The 23725-nt window shown below is 33.2% G+C and overlaps 1 protein-coding gene across 6 annotated transcripts; it reads right to left on the bottom strand.

Annotated features, from left to right (window-relative positions):
- Positions 1-285: 285 nt before the first annotated feature.
- LOC106167934 (uncharacterized) lies at positions 286-23408 on the bottom strand. 6 transcript variants are annotated; one of them, XM_013546834.3, is made up of 10 exons: positions 18415-18716; positions 10921-11088; positions 10066-10164; positions 9702-9800; positions 8835-8933; positions 8029-8226; positions 6749-6847; positions 6464-6554; positions 5355-5380; positions 286-3910 (listed from the first exon to the last, which is right to left on the bottom strand). In XM_013546834.3, the coding sequence occupies exons 1-9, from the start codon at positions 18490-18492 to the stop codon at positions 5370-5372; spliced, it is 942 nt and encodes a 313-aa protein (XP_013402288.1). In that variant the 5' UTR covers positions 18493-18716; the 3' UTR covers positions 286-3910; positions 5355-5369. The 6 variants fall into 6 exon arrangements, with proteins under 6 accessions (XP_013402288.1, XP_013402289.1, XP_013402287.1 ...); XM_013546835.2 differs by lacking the exons at positions 5355-5380; positions 18415-18716 and adding an exon at positions 23252-23408; XM_013546833.2 differs by lacking the exons at positions 5355-5380; positions 18415-18716 and adding an exon at positions 21032-21330.
- Between the last annotated feature and the right edge of the window lie 317 nt (positions 23409-23725).

Here is a 23725-nt window from a genome sequence, read left to right as displayed (position 1 = left end):
TGGCCTATTCAGTATTCATTTACAAATTAATTTGTATGGGGGAAGACTGTGATCCGTTTCTTGATAAAAAGGGTTGTCATAACTAAGAAGATTGTTGCTAAAGATTAATATTAATTATATTATATAATATTAATTATACTTATGTACAAATTATGAAATAAATTTTAAGGCCGAATTGTTTTTCAAAATAGAACATTGCTTAATTATTACTGCTGCACTTACAGGCACCAATATTCTGTCCTTTCAATTTTTTTCTAATTCCAAAGCCTACAACAGAAAAACATATTTACATTAAACTGTTTATTTATTTCAATATTATGGTTGTTAATGGAAGAAGAATATAATACAAAGTTTTGATTTTAAATTAGCTCATCACAAATAAGCTAAGCAAAAAGGTTAACATTTTTTGTGGACGTAACCTTGTCCACAGTGACGCATTATATATACATGCAATACACATGAACTTGTTCAGAGTATAGCAGTGCCCTCAGATTAGCTGTCTGATGCTATACAAAAACTTATGCAAAATTAAGTCTACTCATACATAAGTGTGGTCTACAATTATTCTAAAATTATATTACAGCACAGTTACCTTTTTTGAGTAATAAAATAGGCGCAGTACCCCAACCCACAAGAAAAAAGTATCATTTCTCTGTCACACAAGCAGGCCTTCTCTGCTAATGTATAGGACTATAACAGTGTACACGTAGCATATACATTGAAGGCGAATCAAACAATGAAAATGCAAAAATTATACAGGCATAAATTTTCTTTCAAAATTTCAAACCAATAGAAAATTTTCTCAAAAATTATATGGATAACTTCTATAAGCCATTCTGTATACAAGCACATTAGAGTTATGACCCTATTTGACTATGATACAAGTGCAGTAGGCTTAATGTGCCATTACTAGAATAATCCATCAAAACTGTACAAACTAATATCATACTTAACCTTTGTCAGTGTATGGGTATATATATATATATATATATATATATATATATATATATATATATATATATATATATCTGACAACAGCATTTTATACATTATGGCATTGTAGTGTATATCTCCAAGAAAGTTATTTAGTACGATCTTTCAATCTCAACATACTCAATTAAGTCTACACAAAACACTCTAATGCTTCAACATTAGAGAATTTTTACAAAGTATTATATACTAAGACAAAAAATGAGGAAGTAAATTGAAATCTAGTTTCAGATTAATCTTTATCTATTCTGTGACAAATAAGAAACCATACATGGAAGTAGTCTGTACCAAAACAGTAGCCCCCTTTGAGACACTGGTCTTAAGAATCTACTGGGCCAAATAGTGGCCAGAAACGGAAGAATTTTTTAAAAAGCTTTTCAACACTAGCTTCAATTTTACTGGCGTTTTGTTTGGGGCTAGACTGTAAAAGAAGACTTAACTTAATGTGAGAGAATCTACAGGTGAAGAAGAAATCACAACCTGATTTCGTATTAAGGTTATACATGTAGCAATACAAAGTTAAGTGGCACATTTCACAGATCATTAAAAATACACTATTTTTTATCATAGTTAGACAAATACTTCTAAAATGTAACTCTCTATTATCTCCCAGTGCTGTTTGGTAATATAAAAACCTACAATATCTGTGTGCATGTGAAGATCATAACAATTAATTAATTAATTTTTGGCATTTTTTTCATCCTTGCACCATTTAAGTTTGTAAAATTATGATTTGTCAGAGAAATACCAAACTTTTTTCACCCCCAACAACCAGGGTTTTATCTTAAAATACTATGGGTTATTAATAACTGTTACATAGTTGTTATTGCACAGTTTTTTTAACAGCAAGGAGACAGATTAGAAAAAAATTCCTACATTATTTACAATAACACTGAAAGGCTGCTTTAGCATTTATGAAATAAAACAAACTTAATTGTATGAAAAATCTGCCACTTTTAGTCATGTAATACTTAAAAGACATAATACTGGGCAATATGAAAGCATCAGCAATTTCACTGCTGATTTCTTTCCTTCAGTACTTTAGGTAAGTACTAGTAAGTAAAAACAGTCACATATGGAAGCAGACGTAAAATGTTTGGTACGTTCAAAAGTTTTTATAAATCTGTAGATCTTATACAAAAATTCTGACCAGAACATGACACGGTAAATTGTTTCATAGTAAAATACTGCTGTAAAACTGTCACTGGTTTTGTCACTTCAAAAACCAACAAATTTTTTTTCGGTAGTGAGACAAAATCAATTAATCAATACAAAAAGGCTTTATCAACAAGCAGATAATACTATCATATTGCTATTTTGCAGAAAAAAATATCTACTGTTTAACTAATTGTTAATATGCCCATGTAATACAATCTCAACAAAAACTAAAGATTGCTTGCACACACACAAAATAGCACCTCTACTGCAAGATGACCTGAAGGATGAATTTAAAACTTCACTTGGATAATAGAGGCCATATAAATACATTCTCATTGGGGTTTTTCTGATTTATCTTGGGGGAAAAAAGGCAACTATAAGTAGAGGAGTTTACCAAGGCATTGGAAATGGCCATGAATTTGGCTAGAAAGGTTCCTAAAAGTTAATGCCCTTGTTTATGAAGTTCCACAGTACAAATTGAAACAATAGGAAGTACATAGAATGTGCATCTTTATGCTAAGAACCTTTCAATTTTGTTAAAACTATATGCAGATGTATTCATATAATGTGCAATATTCTTGGCACTTGGTGGACAATCATATAAAGAAAAAATCTAGTTTATTGGCATAGACCACCTTACTAATTTCCCTATAAGCTTCAAGTTATATAGCAATTAATATCAAGTTGTTTCCTAATAACGATAAGACGAAGTAAATCATCCTGTTTCAAAATAAGCACTCATTTTGAATAATTCAAGATAGTTGTATACTGAGATAGTGTCAGTTGTAACAAAGTACCGTTGAGGTTTTGTTGGTATATTTCAATAGTTGTGCTATGACATGGGGCTGCTTGTGCTTAGTTCATGTTAGTGGCAATAACTGTGACTTCAAATAGCTGCAAGATATCTCCTGTGGGTGATAAACACAATGCAATTTTCCTATCAGCAAATTTCCACCTTCCAAGTTGATGGAAGTGAGCAATTCACAAGTTTTTCATCCTTGCTCCCAGGTTTCCACTTTTAAAAGTAGACAGAAGACACCATGACATCTGTAAGATAATTCTCCATGGAGACTACAAAGTGGATAAAAGTCCACAATACAAAGTGGACAAAGTCCACAAACATAAATGAAAAATAGTTTTTCTTTCTTATACACACCACTTGTTTCGACACACACAAGTGAAAAACAACCCAATTTGGAAGCTTTAAAAATGCATTTCAAAGGATTTTTATGCCAGATTTAGAATATCAATGTTGTAAGGCACCGATTCCTTAGTGTTTCTTAGGCAGTGGTTATAAGGACACATCAATTTGTTTCTCATCAAGGGTTGATAAAACAACAAAGGTGTTTTATGCAGAATGACGGAGGCTGTTCAAATAAATTGTCCACAGTTGTATTTTTTTTCTACGTTATGTTCAACTTCAGTAGGGAAAAATAAACTTCACAGACAACAGCAATATTGCCCATTGCTCCTGCAAATTCAATGCAGGCATTTTATGTATTACTTATTTCTCTTGAGCAGCACATATGGTGAATAGCTGAAGGCAGGTTGTATTACATGACATTTCTGGTCAAGAACCCAATGTAAATATTGCTTGCTACAGTAGATGGTAATCTGTAGAAAGAAGATCCTGTTTTATGTCTTCTGTAGATACACAAATCCATGATCCTTTTTGCAATCCATTCTGCATTTTCTGACGAGTTTCTTCAGTCTTCTGGGAATTATCTTCTGATCTGATTTGGAATCTGGTTTTTGTTCAGGTCTAAAAAGAGAAGGAAAAAAAAGACAACTTGTAACTTAAACTTGTACAGCAGTGTCAGTGGTATTGAACCCTGAGTATCAGAGGGCACTAAAAACTCCCCTCTCTTCTTTCAGCATCCCTCTCCTTTTCCCAGTGCCCTTTGATACTCATTGTAGTATTTGGGGTATAATAAAAATTTCCTTCAAAACATTCGCCAATATTATTCCTTTAAAATGATTACAAAAAGCTACATTAGACACAAAACGTTATGCTAAATCATCATTTGAGTGACTGCATTTCACCTTGGCTCTCTTTAGTCCAAGATAAAAGAAAGGTGTCCAACCAAAATTTATCAGAAGCATTTCACCTGACATCAAAGTCCTATTTTCAAAATCTAAAAGCAAAGCCGTTTCTATCTTAAAACACAATGTCCAACAAAAGTTTCAAATTAATGCTCTTAAGAACATAATTCCATTTTGTTATTTTGTTTAGACAGCATTCAGATTCACACATTGTGCTAGCTGGATTGGCCCAGCTCTGCAGGAGATTCTCGCTAAAAAGCAATCAGTGTAATCTTAATTGTCTGAAATTCCTCCTCAAGCAGCTAGGGGGTAATTAACTACTGTGTGCTGATTACGATGATTCCACTGATTGCACTTTAGCGAGAATTCCACGCAGAATTGGACAGACCCAGCTAGTATGTGGAAATCTAGATGTGCCCTTATATAACATTTTTTCAAACAAAATATCAAATTTCTTTCATATTTACCAGTGAAAATGTAGCTAAAGCTTTTAAAAAGATTTTCATTATAATCACTTTTTTTTTTCAAATATACCGCATTCTTTTAAAAAATGAGATCAGTTAATATGGGACATATATATTTGGTAACATATGTTCACCATTAAAATTTTCATCAATGGGATAAGCCTGTGCATAAATAAAAGTAGAATCAAAGCCACAAAATCACTGAGCTCAATTCCATCATTCTACTTTTCATCTTTTAAGCTGTTTGAATTAAATAATCATACTGAAATCACTGATATTGTGTGACTATACACCTAAAACATCAAACACTATTTGGCAAATTATAATATAAGCAGCAAGTAGGGTTAGTGATTGTCAATCAGAACAAAAAACAAATGAAATCAACAAATGTCAGAACAGTGTAACAAAATCACACAATTATGCAAATAGCTTTGATATTGCTGAAGTATCTTAACTGTCATCAATTTATCTAAATCTTTTCATCTTTTAAGTTTGTCTTGCATTTATTCATTTTTACCTTAATGAACAAAAGTGTTTGTGTTTTCTTTGTATGGTATTTAAAGTAAGCAAAGTTTAAACACAATAAAGTATTGAAGTGTGTTAGTTGTGAAGTAAGAAAATGCTTTTCATGTGATATCAGATAAGACTCGAAAACAAAGCAAAGTCATATGATTTTGTTTTTCATAAAGGCTTGCATACCTGCTTATCACGTCTTCACATCTCCACTTAAATACAAGACAAAATAAAAAGAAATGCAATTACTTTATCAAAATACAGTTCTGGCTGAAAGAAACAGAAGTCTTTATGTAGACTAAACTAAAAACCTACTCACTGGCTTAAACAATGAATGTTACTTACTTTGATCATTATTTTTTTGTGTTTGGTATATATTAAACCAGGTTTAAGCTAAACAAAAATTTTTGCAAGACAACTTCACATGATCCTAAATATATTTCAAATGCACATACTGGTACATATATGTAATATGTGTCTTTAAATGTTCAGAATTTACCAATAAATAAATAAATACAGTACAATTTTTATAACTTTATAACTTGAAATTAAGTAGTAGGTGTTTATATATCAAGTGGCAAATTTTAAGCTTTATGTACTAACAAATGCAGGATGTACACATATGAATGAAAGACAAAAAGTATTTCAAACAAATTCCTTTTCAGTTCCTTAAGTTACATCATATATATTTCTATAAGAAACTTTAATTTAGATATATCAGTAGATTTTTAGGAAATTATTTTCCATCTTCATAAAAAAAGCAAAAAAAAAAAAAAAAAATCACTTTTTTTGCCAGGAATGCATTCATAGATCTTCTTGTTGAAATTCTAGTTTTTCCTTACATTCCAAAAGAAACCCACACTGCAGCCAAAGCCTTATTAAGGATTAAATAGCATTTTTTATCATCCTCCCTTTTTCTAAAATAGACATTAAGGCAGCCATTCTGAAATCAGCCAATATGCTTTAGTCAATCAGTCACATGCATTGAGACACTGTTCAGTGTACAATTTTTTGTCAAAAATTGTGAAATAAATGATATATATATTAACTATAAGTACATAATAATTTTAATAAATAAAGAATCATGCAATCACAAAATTAGCAATAATAATGATAAATGTAATCAGCATCACAATGACAAGAACTTTGACGAAACTGGTGAATATTTGCTGGATTTTCTTCTTAGACAAACAACATTGCATATGCCTAAACCTGAGGTGGCAGTCAGCACTCTCCTCTAGTTTTTCCAGATGTGACACTTTAAAATCAAAATGGAGGGAGAAGAGCATACTTACTGTCAGTTGTTAAATTGTTTAGATCTTGACTTAGTTCTATAATGGCATCCTGAGATGCAAGACCACGGTTTATTAGATCTGCCTGGGTATCCTGAAAACAACAACCAAAATTACATTCAGATCCTGAACAGAAAATAACTTTGTAGATAATGAACACTTAAATTCCGTGCCAAATCAAAAAATTTCACATACTCTGATCCCTTGGGATATTTCTTATATTTTTCAGCAATAATAGTTGTCAAATAATCTGATGTAGAAAACCATATTATGGCCACCCATCCTTACCCTGTCTAGCACTGATATGTCTGCACCAGCATCCAACAGCAGCTTGATTATATGTGTGTTTTCCTTGAGTACAGCCTCAGCAAGTGCAGTTCCTCCAGTCTGGAAACAAAATTAAGTAGCGTATTATTAATTGGGCTTCATAATCAAACAAGAATGATGAAGTGTTACTATTGTATAATAATAATAATAATAATAATAATAATAATAATAATAATAATAATAATAATACAATAAAGGGTATAATGATTGTTCTCTGAGTACATAATAATAATAATAAGAAGAAGAAGAAGTAGAAGAGAATTTATCCATGATGACTTTCTAGGGCTTTCCTGAAACTGAAAAATGTATGCATCTACTTTTGGCAACCACTGACTCAAAGGTCAGAACCCATATGGTTTGCTAAAAAGAATCATGCACTTAAATCACAGCTAAATAGTGCACATATAGTCAATGACCATCTGGCAAAAGTACACCATGGACAGTTTAAAAATCAAAGAGTGCAAAATTAATTCTTAACTACAGCAAAACACTTCTGAACAACGTACAAGCATTATACAGTACAAAACAAAAGCAACTTAACTAATGAAGCATTGGTGTCAAGTTCCATCAGTGATTAAAGAAAAAAATATGTCTGGAAGACAAGTTCTGTGAAGGGAAAAACAGACCTGGCACTCTTTCAAAACTAAGATCAAATAGTAAAATGTAAAACAACAGCTTGACGTAATGAATAAGGGTAACCAGTGCATTATGTCTGTTATTCATGAAGGTCGTCACACGACTTCTTAGAAAAACCCTTTTTTTCTCTTTCAAGGTCAGAGTATTTTATAAGTTATTAAGGTTCTGGGTAACCAAAGTCGGGTGTTTTAGCAAAGTTCAACCAGTTTCATTATGATGCCATATTACATAATATCTCTTTATTTTTTCATTGAAACCATCTATTATTCATTTGCATTTCATAAATGAAAAACAATCTGAGATAATTGGCACTCATAAACACCTATTTCTTGCTTCTGAAAAGGATAATTTTGTTTATTAAAAATCTCCCAATGGAAACAAATCAATACCAACCAAACCCTCTTAAATAAGCCACTTTTTAGGACATGTAAAGGGAAGTTACAGAGTGACTACACTACAAAGCTTGCCGCCGAATTCCCGATTAGACACTGAATAGATTCCCCACGAGGATTATGCAAAAAGCATTCAAGTGGGTCGGCCATATTTGTTCTGAATGCGCTCTTAGAAGCAGGGCACACGATGTTGACAAAGATGAAACCACCTACCTCATCCTTAATGTTGACTTGTGCACCAGCTTTAATGAGTGTTTCTGTCATTTTGGTGTGGTCCCTGGAGACAGCCACATGAAGTGGGGTCATCCCATCAGCATCTTGCTTGTTGACCTCCGCGTGTGCGTTAATGAGAAGCTGCGCAATGAGGGTCAAACCCATTCTGGCAGCGAGATGAAGGGGAGTCACGCCATCCTGTTTTAATATATAATATAATATAATATAATATAATATAATATAATATAATATAATATAATATAATATAATATAATATAATATAATATTTTTGTGACTTAACATAACGTTAAAAAAATATTATATAAAACCATATAACTTAATACAACTGTAATTAAATTATTGAATTATATTATACTGAATAATTTCACAGACGACAAGGGTTACAATTACAAAGAATTAATATTCTGGTTTACAATCCAGTCAAATAAACACTAATGTTATATGCAAAGTCCATACAGCAGCAATAAATTAACACATTTATCTGGATTTATTATGCAATCCTTTGTAGAGTAAGTAGACTAAATAAATCTTGTGACCTCCATCTGTCTTAAATGGTCTGGGGGCGAAAGGTAGAGCTAGGTTATTTATTGACATAAGGTAGCAGTGACATGGCAATTATGTCTTCAAACATGTCACAACTCTTTTTTCTTTCTTAATGATTTTCTTTGTAGTTTCTTTTACAGAGACTATATAAAATGTGTGGGAAGAGAAGTTTTTGACTTATGTACATCATCAGCAGCCATAGAAACCTATGTGTGGTGTAATTACATATGTTGAATGCTTACATTGTCTTCGTGATTAACTTGAGCTCCTGCTCTGACTAGAATTTCTACGACTTCCACACAGCCATCCTTGACTGCTAGCCTTAATGGAGTCTGTCCTGCCTACAAGAGAAAAGGTTTAGATTCAAACATCATAGTAAAGAAAGATAAGTCTTTCCCTTTTTGCCTGTCACAGATTGTTTTTCTGGAGAAGTCACAACTTATTGTGTTAGCTATATTCTAATGGGAAGTGTCATCAGTGGACTACAATGCAGCTGTTTACTGACTTCATGATTATCAATTTTCCGATTTGGTTAATAAAACACTTAACAAGGAGATCAAGTGGCGTAAACAACATTTAGCCAGTCGTTATTCATACACCACCTCTGGTTTGGAAAATCACTTTATCCTAAATTTGAAGACAGCAACTGTTACTAGCAGTCATCAAGGTGCATTTAGGCATTTTTAACATAACCACATGATCAATACAAAAAATACTTGAAAGCAGAAAAAAATTAGGTTAATCGTATCTGGCATTTCCTGCATAATTGACCCATTTGTATAGGATCTAAAGGCAATGACCTAATAAATAATGGCATACATCTAAAGAACCCTTAATTGCTGGCATTGTAAATAATAAATGATTCAGTCCAAGTTTCAAGTATCAATTTGTGAGGAGTATAGGCAAGAAAATCAAGACAGCTGATTAAAACATATTATACAGGTTAAATTTTTTTGATTCCATGATTTCATTTAGCTCAAATACTTTTGCAATTGTGCCTTAAAAAATGAGAAAAGAAAAAAAAAAGGCATCAGCAAATTTCCCTGTAAAATCATCAACATACCCAAATGACACGATTTCATTTCGTCCTTTTCACATTTTGTCCTTACCTTATTTTCTACACCTAAATCTGCACCTGCATTAACAAGGAGTTCCACCATAGCCACGTCGCCTCCTGCTGCTGCGAAATGAAGAGGTGTGAATCCAGCCTGCAAAACAATGTTATCATAAAATGGCTACTGTTCCATAGTTATTGACTTTGGCTTAGGTCAATATGTTGCTTTGCAGAAAAGTGATATCATCACCAGCCAAGCCAGATATAAGATCATTTTCTATGATATATATATATGTTTTTACTTTGATCTAATTAGACTTAATTTAATCATTATGCAAGGCTGTAGTGCTGGGGATCGACAAATCTTCCCGTAACAGCAACATTACAAAAGTTTGGCATGAAAACTATGCAGAAATTACCTTATTCTGTATATTGACGTCACCTCCTTGCCCAATTAAACATTCTGCTACAGTTAAATGGCCTTTTCTAGCAACAGCATGCAGCGCTGACTCTGGATACTGAAAAAAATTGAAAATTAAATAAATGAAATTAAAATACAAACAAATGAATAAATAATAATAATAATAATAATAATAATAATAATAAATTAATAAATAAAATATAGAGTACAACCTTTTTCTAAAAGAAAAACTTGGACATTTACTCATCAGGCAACAAATTGATCCCTTTACTCCTGTTAATGCTATATTTAATATAATACATATAATAACTTGAAGTTGACCTGAAGTTTTTTTTTCTCTATTCTTTTTTCAGATTGCTAGTTCACAGATCAGCTGGGGACATATAGTTCTCTAAATTAATCTTATCAGCAAATCTTTACATATATATCCTTCACAGCTGGCACTCTCCGATGAAAAAAGTGCAGGTTCAATCATTCTATATCTATCCTGGCATTATCTTAGATACACATAAAACTGGTTACTTGTTGCCTGAGCTATTTTTAACACCTGCAATGCTTTATTGGCCTGCAACCTGAAAAGAAGTTGCCCTCAACAGTTGATTAAAATGTGATTTTGCTTTTTCTAGGGAAAGGGAGTATCTTATGTGGCTTCAACCAGATTTGATAAGTCTGTGATTTCAGACTCACTTGGCTTACCCAAGGGATAGGGATATGGGGGGGGGGGGGGGAGTAAATTGGAAGGGGAATCAGAACTACGTTAACTTTTGATGGATTGGGAAGGGAGAGGAGGAATAACACAAGAATAAATAGTCACATAAAGCAATCTAGGCCTCACAGGAAAAAGCACACTTACCCACACTTCCTCGCTCCATTCCAAACATTCATTGACATTGGCCATGCCATCTTCCAGCAACTGCATTACTCGTTCGCAGTCACCTGCATCTGCTGCCTCACACAGTGACACCGTTCTCCGGGGACGAAAACGGGCGACGTTTGCATTAACATTCACCATCATGTCATCCTGAATAATGAAAGAAATATATTTAAGATTTTTTCAGCAATATATGTTTATTCTGAAAGCATATTTGAACATGAAACTGGTTTATTTATAAACCAGGGTTACATTTGTACCTTATGTAAATGAAATTTACATTCTGAAGGCAATATTCCACGAGTCAAGTTTTTATCCTTCTTTAATCATGCTCTCAATCACATGTACACACTCTTTATATTAACGCAAAATCTGTCACTCCCATACAACAGCCTAGAAAACACCATGCAGTAAACACCAAGTACCTATCCCTCATGTTTTTGTATCAGGAATCACAAAACTGCACCCCTCCACCAAATAAAAGGCACCTTCTTTTAATCTAGCAAATACCTTTCAGTTTCAAAATCATTTAAAACCCTTCAATCACGTTTTAAAAATTCCAACCTCATTAAATATATGGTTCACCGAGTTTGAAAGAAAATGGACATGTTTATGTGCCTGGCAAAGCGTGAAGAGAGCACAAGTCTTTAAACTGTCTCTAAACATTAAACCATATTTGTAGGTGCGGCTTTATCATAACATTGTAATAATGATACTCATGTTTTTTCAAGAGCACACACCAAATCACTTTGTTTACAAAGTGGACATTTTTGTGGTCATCTCACATTTTTTTAAAGATTAGGTTGCCACATTCTGTCTATAAAGCAAGGAACATATAGCAATTTAAAAAAAACACAAAGTGATTTTCTGGTTGCTGTATTAAAACAGATGTAGTCATCTTACTTTTTTTAGCCTTAGAGTATTCATAGTTTATTAAATAAAAATATGAAAAAAATCAACAATGTAATCATTGTCTGCAAAGTAAAACATTCAAAATATGAGATGAACACCTGTTGTATTTATTATCCTTCAAGACTAAAATTTTTATCGTAAACAGATTCTTGACCTTAACCCCACGAAACAAAGAAGAGTCAATGTCAATTGGCGCAGGTGTACGACACCACAGCGTGCGTGACATAATCTGATTTGTTTTACAGTATAAAAAACTTTCACAAGGACAAGCATATGTTCTAATTTTATATGCTAAGAACAACATGATGTGTGTGTGGAATAAACTGAAATGTTTTTTTAATCTAAAAATCTTTATAATATTTTCATAATGACAAAAACATTCACATTAAATTTCCAAAAAACAAGACAAAAGAAGGGGGGGGGGGGATTATAACAGAGGGCAACACAAGCTTGGAAAGAAGAATCAAAGAAAAATAGGTTATAGAGAAGAACAACAGAGGAGAGGAAAGTCAGTTCATAACATAATTATAAATTTATTTGTGTTGAAGCAAAAAAAATTTTGAACTGCTTTGCCTCCTTTGATGTGCAATTGAGATAACACTTTTTACTATAATTGCCATACGGTTGGTTGTGTGGATAAAAATATTCATTCGCGACCGCAACAACAACACCTTTAAGGTAATAATTATCTTCAATTATGTTGGATCTTCTGAGGCAACCACAGTGCTAACGTTAATGTTAATCCTCAGGCAATGTTCTATTTTGTCAGATTGTGCAGGCACTGTGCCACTCATTTTATGTGTGTAACATTATGATTAATGTGTTTACTACCATGATTCATGTGTTGATGAAGTAAGGAGCTCTTTTACCTAGAGGAGCACAAGGGGTCAACCATGTATGCCCAGCAGTGCATTAGCTACTTAAAATTATCAATTATGTTTTGTTCACTGAGAGCAAAAAATTCAATTAAATAGTACATTGATTTAAAATCCCCAATGGGACCATGAAGCTTCTCAGAAGAAAAAGAACACTCACCGTGAATACGACATTTTGCTCATGCATTGATTAATAAATGTTCTTTAATAAACACTTAAAATTTTCAAAGTGATGTATGATAACCAAACCAAAGGCAAAATATCATGTTTCTTATAGTTATATGTAATTATCTTTCACAAATTGCAGAAAAATTTTAATGCAATGCATTAGAGCTATGAAGAAAACATTTCTGTGAAGAAAGAAATTTGCATTTGTCTGCTAATGTATTGAATTCAGGCTAATATACATTCCAAGTCATCTAGTTTAATACCTAAGTTATTTTAAATTCTAAATAATGCTGTAAACTACATTAAATCATTCCATTACATATCCATCATCAACCACTGATATTATAGATTATTTATACACTCATTCAGGCAAGCATTTCAAGTAAACATGAACTGGGGCATATTGCAAACTATACTGTACAATTCACCTATATATGAGTCACCATAACCAATGTGACACATATTTAACAGTAAGCTATACAAAATGATAACTGAAAGGCTTTTTTTTTTTTAATTTTCATATTTCCATCTTTGCTGCTTACATATGTCAAGTCAGCAGAGACTTTTTAAGCCAACAAAAAATAAAACAAAATAAAAATACCAGCTTTTCTTCACCTATAATCTCTATGTACATGAAGGCTGTTCATCTGCAAGACCCAACCTCTCTTCCACATTTTATCATTTAATAATACATAGCCTAAGTCTACCTCATGCCCGTCAGCCACTTGAGACTAACTGTTCATTTCACCTCTTAGTTTCATACACTTGTGCCAAATGATAATAGCCCTTGATGACTCTTTGTAAACCTGCCACATAAACATCATCAAGAATCCATAACCTTGGCAAAGGATTCTCGATATTCTTTATCACATTGCTACACTTCACTTAACATACCTTCATCTTTCCCAGTCAAGATCTGTTTCCAGGGATAATAAAATGTTTCAAGGGTAAAATGAGGTAAACTGTGGTTTGTATCTAGGTTAATGTATTCCACTGAATGTTGTACTTCTTTTGAATGTTCAACCTGAACCAGGCACGTCACACAGAGAGGGTCCTAGGTTATGCTAAATGATGTGAATTTACGTAACATCTGGCACATTCAGTTGAAAAATAATGACTCTTAATGTTTCACACGTTAGAATGCCAGTCAAAAATTGGGTTTAATGTCTTCAAGAACTCAACTTAGTATCAGTAACTGAGGATAAGATCTGCATGAGCATGTTTAAAAAATGATTACTCTCAGTGTTTTATATCTACTAACTAAAAAAATCATTACAGAAATATAATGTTTCCCTGCTCAGTTTACAAGCTCTATCATATGATTTTTGGTACTAATCTGGTTCTTTTTTGAAGAACGTATCTGAAATATGACTTCATTTGATCAAGATCTAGAGTATTTACACCTGCCCAATCGTCCTAATATATTTCAGTTCCCTCTGCCATTTAACTCTTTCCTAGAATCTAAAAACAACAAAAACACAATTCCAAGAATACATGCGAGGTCTCATATCTCATTTATTATCCAGTTCCATGTAGCTTCTTATATATTGCCTAGATCCACAGCTTTTTACATTGTCCAAATAGCAGGAAATGTTTATATATATGTTTATTCCAAGAGCAAATATTTCAAAATGCAAGAGTGGTGCCAGTTTCACTGATGTCTAAGTTTACTTGAAGTTGGTAAAAAATCAAATGGTTATTGTTTCTCAAGAGACTAAATGTATTTTTTTTTTTCACTTATGGCGCGAGATGTTTGGACCTTTCGATCTCTTGAAACAACTGACTTTTTTACCATCTATACCAAAGAAACACCCTTATCCAAAGTAGCTGCTATTTTTCAAATTTACATTGTATTTGAAACAAAGGAGTTAAACAAATGAAGCCAATTTCATTTAAAGGCAGCACATTCATTAAATACAGTACTTTTCCAGTTTTAAACTCCAAATTGTTGTCTACGGTTTTCCACGCTATCTCTGCTGTTTCTTTTCTAATTTCTTCTCAGAATTTTATTCTGAATTTTGATGGATAAATCACCAGATGTTTTCCACACTACTTACTGGTACTAGCATTCACCTACTTATATTCAATCAACCAGCCTGTTGACAGAGGACTCGATGAATTTGATATCCATTTGCACATCACTCATACATCCCTTTTTAGTATTGACTGTTATTTTACCATGCATTATTAGTAACTCAGAGCTAATGCTTCCTCTGAGATCACATTTTTAATAAACATTTTAAAAGAGATCCTTTAAACACTACTTAATGCAATACGCACTATAGTTTTTGTATCCATACCACTTTGCTACTAGTATTTATCCAAGTCTCTGAAAACTTTTCATTCATGCCAACTGATTGAAAAATAAAAAAATTCTGAGTGTTATTTCACAGTGGTTCAATTAGGTACAGTAGCTCTGCCTGTTATTGGGAAACATCAAGAAACATCATAAGAAGACCAATTCAAATAAATGATTAAAAAATTAATAAATATTCAAACCCTGGTCATCATTTGCTCCCATGTGCATATTTGCTAACTTCAACTTCTCATCTAACACTAAAATACTATTAATTATCATAATTTCATTTCTTTATTTTTCGGTAGTACTATTATCTACTCACTACCCCAAAATCTCACCTCAGCTGACCTAATATTATAATGGCAGGACACGTCCTTCTGACCTTCCTTTCTAAATACAAGCATACAACAAAGTTATTGTAGAACTGGCCTAATCAATACATTTTATATTTCACTGGTGCCAGCTGTGGGTCAAAGAATTAAATTTCCTTTGGTTAACATCAAGGCACCTTCTTGCAGCTCAAAAAATAACCTGTAAACACCCCATCAAGCTTTAGGGTACATTTACTGCAATTCTTGTATTAACAGAATAAGATGAAAATGACCAACTAGCATGGGATATCTCAATTTGTCAAGATGTAAATTACCAATATTTGCATCTATGAATCAGTTCACTCGTAAGATCAAAAAAAGATATTGTTGGGTGAAACTGGTATTTTGGTACAAATAAACAAAGTGCAGGAGAGAGTTCATTAACAGGAATTAAGCAGGAATGATTTGTGGACCACCATGTTTTAGTTCACATGTGACACTGCTATCTATAATACATTGGAAGAATAAATTTTGTTTCTGTATAACAGAAAAAATTTGAAAGCTAGGGAATCATTGCTTTGTTTTGTAGTTTTCAGTGTCTTTACTAGACTTGTTTCATGAGACTTCAAATATCAAACATTATCAGAAAATAAGACAGACAAACTGTAGACTTTTTATAGAGCTTGTAAACATTTAAACAATCATGATCAAAATAATTATGGACATTATAATCAATTTTCCTAAACTTTCAGACTCAAATTATGCAATGATTGAAAAGAAATTTTAATAGGAATTTTATAAGAACTGGAGCCATCTACCATACTCCAAGACTAGCAGATGCTTTTAAAACATGCACGTTTGACAAAGCCTTAGCCAGCTATTGCACTTTGGTTAATGGACATTGTGTATATTAAACGGCTATTTCACCTTCAACATGCATGGCAAATTAAGCGAAGTAAAACCAAAGTGACAAACTTGACCTATAAATGATGGCTTCCTGACCAAGGGTCCAGTTTAAAAACCTTAGGAGTGACAGTCACAGCAATTTTTAAAGGAAAAAAACTATAAATGCAAAACCTCAACCACCATAACATTTCACTAAATTTGCAATGATACAGTATCATTTTTTTTTTTTTTCAAAGAAAACTATCATCTTTCCTAACTCGGAACTTAGAAATAAACCTACTGATTAAATGCTTCAAGTTGCCTACTTGCCTAATTGTTCTGCAATAATTCAGAAGTAATTGAAGAGTGAAGACATCACACCTGAGCTTTAATTCAGCAACAATTTATAGGTCTGGTCAAAATTGTCAAAGCGGTTAAATAAGTCGGGGAAAGACTGTAACAACTCTCTCCATGAAATTTCTTAAAAGGCAAAAAAAAGGAGAAAAAATTAAAAATTGTGTCAAGGGACCTAATACATTGTTTCACACCTTCTTTTCAATCAGTTTGTTAAATAACTGGATGTTCAACTCTAAAAAAAAATTTTAGAGCTCATAAACAAGTTGTGTACATAACCTCTTTTATCAAAACTAGCCTAACCTGTAAGGTAAATATTGCAGATAATATTATTTGACTCTCACTGGAGAGCAGACTACCACAGTACTTTTCCAATCTGACTATCAATTTTCAAGCAAATTAAAAAAAGGAAAACTTAAAGTTTAATTTTGTTTAAAATGAATAAATCCAGAACTTTTAAATCACCATTTTATAATGTCTTTTAAAACATTTTAAAAACTTGGCTATTGTTTCATAGTTTTTCTCTCTCCCTCAAACAATTACAAGTTTTTAGACATATAACAATCACTTTCTATGAAAGGAGTAGTGTTGCTGAGTAAGTACAATAAAATACAATGTTTTTTCAGTAGTGTACGTTGCTGAGTAAGTACAATAAAATACAATGTTTTTTCAATGTCTTTTATCCTGTGCATCTCAATCTGTTACACTACTTTTAAAAAGGTCTGTCAGTCTACAGAATGCAGAAGAGTTGTACATCACCTCCACTCCCCTCAAATACATTTATAAATTTCACAGTGAGCTTCAGACATTATACTACAAATCCCTATATACCTGAATTTGAAACCACTTTTCTGTTGCGCTTACAAGGGGATAATTTTTCATTGTGACTTCTGTTCAACCCATGACCTATCTGGGCGGTGTGTTCAACCATGTAATACGTTATGCATGACTCTGACCATTGTTCGACCAAAAATAGCCTGGACAAATAATATACCCACTTTATGCTCCAGTCACTGCAACTAAAGCCAACAGTGGGGGTTTATATTTCATGAAATAAACTAGGTTACTTTGGCTCTCACATAACTTTTTTGCAAAACTTTTTTGTGGGCATTCTTGTATGGCACTATGTGTCCATTAACTGGAGTTATTATGCAATAGAGATCTTACTGAGCAAGAAGTTATAATTTCTTATAACTTCTTGTACTGAGTTACAGTTTGGCATCATTTGACCACTATTTCCCATATTGCACAAATCTTTGACCTGTCCAAGTCTAAGCACTGGGCAGTAGTGACTCACTTAGCTGGATCCTTTGTTAATTATTTAGTAGCACAATCCAGCAGAGAGTTCACAAAGAGATTCAGAAAAAAAAGAAAGAAAAAGGACTGTAAACAGATTTGACCCAAGTCCCAGATGCTGCACCTATGCGTTCTACACAGTAAACACACACACATGCCTTGACCTTAATGCTGGGCAGAACAGCATACGGGATTTGATACTAAGACCACACTTTCATGCACAACTTTCAGCTAGTTCCCACTAATCAATACTATCCCTGGATCAAGCTCTAGCAACATTTAGTATTTACAACCCAGCTGTGAGTGCCTTAGTAGGTCAGGTTTGTGAGTATCAAGTTTAGCACAGAGAAAAGGCCTGACCCGCTTGCATACTTACTGGATCAAGCACAGAATGCTGCCTGTGAAGCCGACGTTTACTCTCAATGCTCCCCGTTGACTGTGCCCTCCTGCTCATTGTAAAACTATTGCTTTTTTAATCCCAAAAAACAAAAACATCCACATTGAGTATACTCTCCTGGTAGATCGCGTATGCCTGCCTCCTGACCCTAAAGCACACCTCTCGCACTGCTAACTCCCTCAGCTCTGCACAACTGACTGATGAACACAAGTCTGCTGTCACGCTATAAACACACACCCAGCCCGTGTTTTCACTGCCAAAACTGTGTTAAGGTTATAGAGTTCCACCAATGCTAATCTCCACAGCCAGGTCTACTGGTGTGAAAGAAAGGGAGCCTTTGATATATATATATATATATATATATATATATATATATATATGCACAGTGGGGCTTCAAGTAGAGTGTTATTGTCCGATATATAAAAGAATCTAGGTAGGGAGATGGACAAAAAGATCAGCAGAATAGAAAACTTTCAAAAAAGAGTGCAGTATCAATAAAACTGATACTGGGATTGCGCTAGCACTCGCCAATTTAGCCAAATGCTAAAACTGGCTTAAATTGGCTAAACAAAAAGGACTTAATTTAACAAATTTTAGTCAAATTAAAACCATTTTCATAACAAATTGACAAAAAAGTGATGATTTGGCTAAGCTAAAAAAAATTGCTAGCGCTACCCCAGTGATACATGTTATGAACTACAAAATGTACACAAAGAAAGATATATATACAACTGTACATGTATTTTAATCTTTTTTATCACCTAAAAGTGGATATTATGAGAAAACAAATAAAAGGACAGAATGTACATGTACCAGTATGAAAATAAAGACATAAGGAGATTACGTAGAATGCAGAAGAACAATGTGGACAAAAGAAGTCATTGTACAGACTAGTGATCTTTTTATTCAATAGAAAATCTAAAGCTATTTTAACCAAATATTAGAACCTTTTATTTCTTTAAGTATTTTTCTTATGATTTTTCATCTGTTTTCCTAGAGTATTTTACAACTTCCCTACAAATTGTACAAAAATGTAATTGTCCTAAAATGTAATTTAATCACATTCATTCTCTACAAAATATAAAAATGTACTCCATATAAAAGCTGCAATAAGCTGCATTTATCAACAAAAACTTTCTGATGGCACTTTCATCACATTGTTATTCAATCTATCTTTCTTTATAAACTCCATTTGGCTTAAAAATGCAGCACGGGAATATGACCTGTGTATTTAACACAATTAAAGACAACAGGTATGTTCATCAAAATTATAATCAAGAACAGCTAGTGCAAGTACACCTTGGAGCACTTCACATTGCATCTTCAACAGTGTAACAATTAGCAACAAAGGCAAAATATTCCAGTCAAGGCACAACTTATCACATTGCACTTTATGTCAACTCAAAGAGAAAAAATATAACAATAATAAAGATTAATAATGAAAATAATTATAAATGTAAATTAAAAAGAAGCAAACTATCATAAGTTAAATAAGTGCATTAATGCCCCCTCACCACATTTTATGGCATTTTTTTTTTCACATTTTCTTCAGTGCCCAATGTCAACTTTATCTTTTCATTCATTTATAATCAATCATTCATTCATAAGGCAACTTCCTCTTTTTTTCAAGCGCAAACAAAATTGATTGTCTTATTTTACCATTGAGCGGAGCTGTCATGCATGACTTCCTAGCCTTCATAGATGACAGGCTTTTCAGGATGTGACAGTATGAGCATGAAATCACATGATCTATAATATGTCATGGCAATGTCACGGAAACAATAAAAGGCTTTTCAGAATCAGGGCAGCATTCAGATAGTCCAAATAGTAAGTAAATGTATTTTGAATGACAGCTAGATAACATGATAAAGAAAGCCAGACAGTCTCCTTCAGTAAAGGGTTTACTAAACACGAGCATCTGTCAATCGATCAACACCAAGACTAATTGTTAGCCTATCTAGCTATACTTTGCATGACAAAACTTGCAATTATCATTTTGCCTATCAAAATCATCCACTTGTTGGGAGGCTCTTCCTCACTCTTGGTTCATAGAAATATTACACATCTGAAGATGTTTCTTTTCCCTGCACCAGAATCAAGTTTTTAGTCACATTATTTCATGATTATATTGTCTTAGATCAATAGCAATTGCAGTGTATGTTTTAGACTAAACAGTTTTCTTAGACCCCATTCCCACAGTTTTAGATCGATCTATCCCCGTGGGGAGTCTCACTAGATTACTGTCAGCTTAGCCGTCTTAAATGTCTGTCGCGCCTACTAAAAGCTGTAGGGGGGGGGGGGGGGTAATTAACTGTCATGCGCACAGGCTGACAGCAATTTAGCGTGAAACCCCAGGGAGTTAAGTCGTTCCGGATGGATTGATCTAAATCTCTGGGAATGCACTCTTAATGTTGATCATAAACAGAACTTACTTTAATTCGCTTAAAAAATTTACCTCCGTATTCTTTTAATGCAGTCAGAAATTATGGAAAATCAAGAATAGATTATTTTACTTTATGTGTAATCAAATCATTCAATCCCAAATATTGTACCTACATCCACTTTAATAAGAAAACAATGATACAAAATATACAACCTTGCCAATAAACACCAGTTTTCTTCTTCTGGCTCTTGCAACAGTTGCACACATTATCCCAATAATTTATTCCTTCTTTGTTGTCTAAAAAAAGTTCTCTTGTTTCTCTGCAAAACTGTTATCGAAGTCTGCTGATAAACCTTTGTTACAATGGGAGCTAATCCTACATGTAAGCAGCGAGCAATTCAAATGACGAAAAGAATGTTCAGTGTGCAAGCAAAATAATAGCAGGTATTAATCAATAATGTTCACGTAAGACTTCTCTTAGATGCAAGTCTGTATTGTATGCTCTTCTGTGCTCTGGAAATTGTTCCAGCATTTATACTATTGGGAAAGCCCATCCCATTTAGCCTTGATAACCTATAAATTCTATTAGATACACTTTGACGTCTTTTGTGAACATTTCTGAGGCCCTCAAGGGGGAACAAATTAAAAACAGTTTAACACGTGTAAACAAATCTGGCAACAACCATACACTTTTATTAGAAATTAATAAAAAAAAAAAATCAATAATTAAAAACAAAAAAAATCCAATATTTCTTAAAAGCACACAAGGAAAGAGTTATTTTTGGAATAAATGTTCAAGTAAAAGGGAAGTTTGGGTAAATGGATCAATATCCTGTTCTTATTTATGACCTTTGCTGTTGTTATTTAACCTTCCAGAAAATTGTATTGGCGTTGCATGTACTTAGTCAAACTGGACACACCAAATATTGTGAGGGTGGTGGTTTTCATCCTTCACACCATATCAAGATCAATTACAAACACTCTGTCTGAATTAAAACACAAGCACTCCTCTTTCATTTCCACTAACTTAAAATAATATATTTACCAAAACAATAAGGAAATTAAAAATAAAATTGATAGTGCATGTTTCATTAGCAAGTTTGGTGCAATATCACCAAAACTGATAAGTCTGCAGTTAAAATTTTTGTATGATCAGGAAGATTATGATACCTAGACAATCAAGTATTTGAAAAGAATTTTCTTTATACAGGTCACACAGAACATTTTTATCTAAAAAATAGTTACATACAATGTACCATTATTTTTTCAGATATACATAAATGCCAGCCTAAATACCAGAATGCAGATTGCAATAATACAGATCACAAATAACCTTATCAAAATATTCCAATTATGCATAAAATCCCTGTTTTTCAAGGATTTTGGGGTTAAATGTCAGTCACACAATTGAGATTCAAAGTACTTTACAGGTCTTATCGTGTCTTATGCAGCAGCATCACCAATTTTGAATACAATCATAGACAACCTCAGAAGCAGGAACAGAGAATATGGAACACGTCATATCAGACTGTTGTACATGTAGCAGCCTAGCAAGTTCAAGCTGAATATTTGTCCAATTTTTTTTACTACTAAAGTGCATTAGGTTTTATTGAATCTGCTATATGTATATTCATGGGCATGAATGAGCTTGACATCTGTGACTGCATGTTAAAATAACGAAATAACTAAAATGTACAGAAGACCACATGGCAATCTAGCTTAACATACTGGTCTTATTTCCTAATGATTCTCAAGCAGGTAAAATTGCTTTTTTTCTCCCAAAAAATTGCATGCATATTTGAGCAGGGCTCAATGGGGTATAGTAATTTCATAATCAAATACATCATCATACATGTACTTTACTTGCATGTTACAACTGCATCACCCTGCGTAATTTTATAGATATATTCATATTCAAAGGATAACTTGACTAAAGGGAAGATGGTATAAATACACATATGAGTATACATGTACATGTACATACATGTACTATGAGACAACAGTACATGTGCTGTACATGTGCTTTTGTTCTGCATATCTGGCCGATTCCAAGCAGGGCAAAACGACTACACATTTATACTGCACATATACTTCGAAATACAATTATTAACGTTGAATGTACACGTTAATGGCACGAGCTGCACTGGAGTACAAAGTTAATCAACGCCAATTAATGCACGTACTAGTGAAATCAAATGTTGGTCGCTTGCGTGTACTTACTGGTACTACATGTACTACACTGTGTAGTACGAGTACATGTGCCAGTAGCTAGCATTGCCTCAGTTTTCAGCCCTACATACCCATGCACTCCGTAAGGCCGAAAACTGAGGCAGCCGCTGCTTTGCCGAATGCCGGCAGAAAATATAAAGTCAGTAAATAAACGCATTTACGGGGTCCATATGATATTGAAAGAATTATCGTAAATTAACTCACCATTTCCATCACGAGATGCATATCCGATAATTAATACAACGGTTGTTTGATAATATTGGTAATGTTATCTGTTGTTATTTATGTCTGAGTCAGAAGTAAGTCGGTAACCCTGACCTAATTTCAGAGACCTGTCAATTCGCCATGCATGGCGACCCAAACTAGGTCACCGACTTTTTAGGGAGAGGTCATAAAAATGATAAAACTCAATCAATACAGAAATAAATCAATGGTCTTATTATTTTGCAATAAAAAGAAATATGCCCAAATCGTTATGTATCACGTTCAAGTTCTGTGTATTTAATTGGAAACCAAAAACTAATTCTTAATTGTATATAAATTTATGTTATATTTTTTCTTTGCCTCTCCCGAGTAAGTTTGAAACCTCTGTATTTTGACACTTGATCACGTTTCATGTGCACTTTTACGTTTTCTTTTTGTTGAAGATTGCAATATTGCTCACTTGAACTACAAACA

Source organism: Lingula anatina, chromosome 3 (genome assembly GCF_051362555.1).
Source record: "Lingula anatina isolate TDL-2025a chromosome 3, LinAna3.0, whole genome shotgun sequence".
Lineage (NCBI taxonomy): Eukaryota > Metazoa > Brachiopoda > Lingulata > Lingulida > Lingulidae > Lingula > Lingula anatina.
This window is presented reverse-complemented; position numbering and strand designations above follow the sequence as displayed.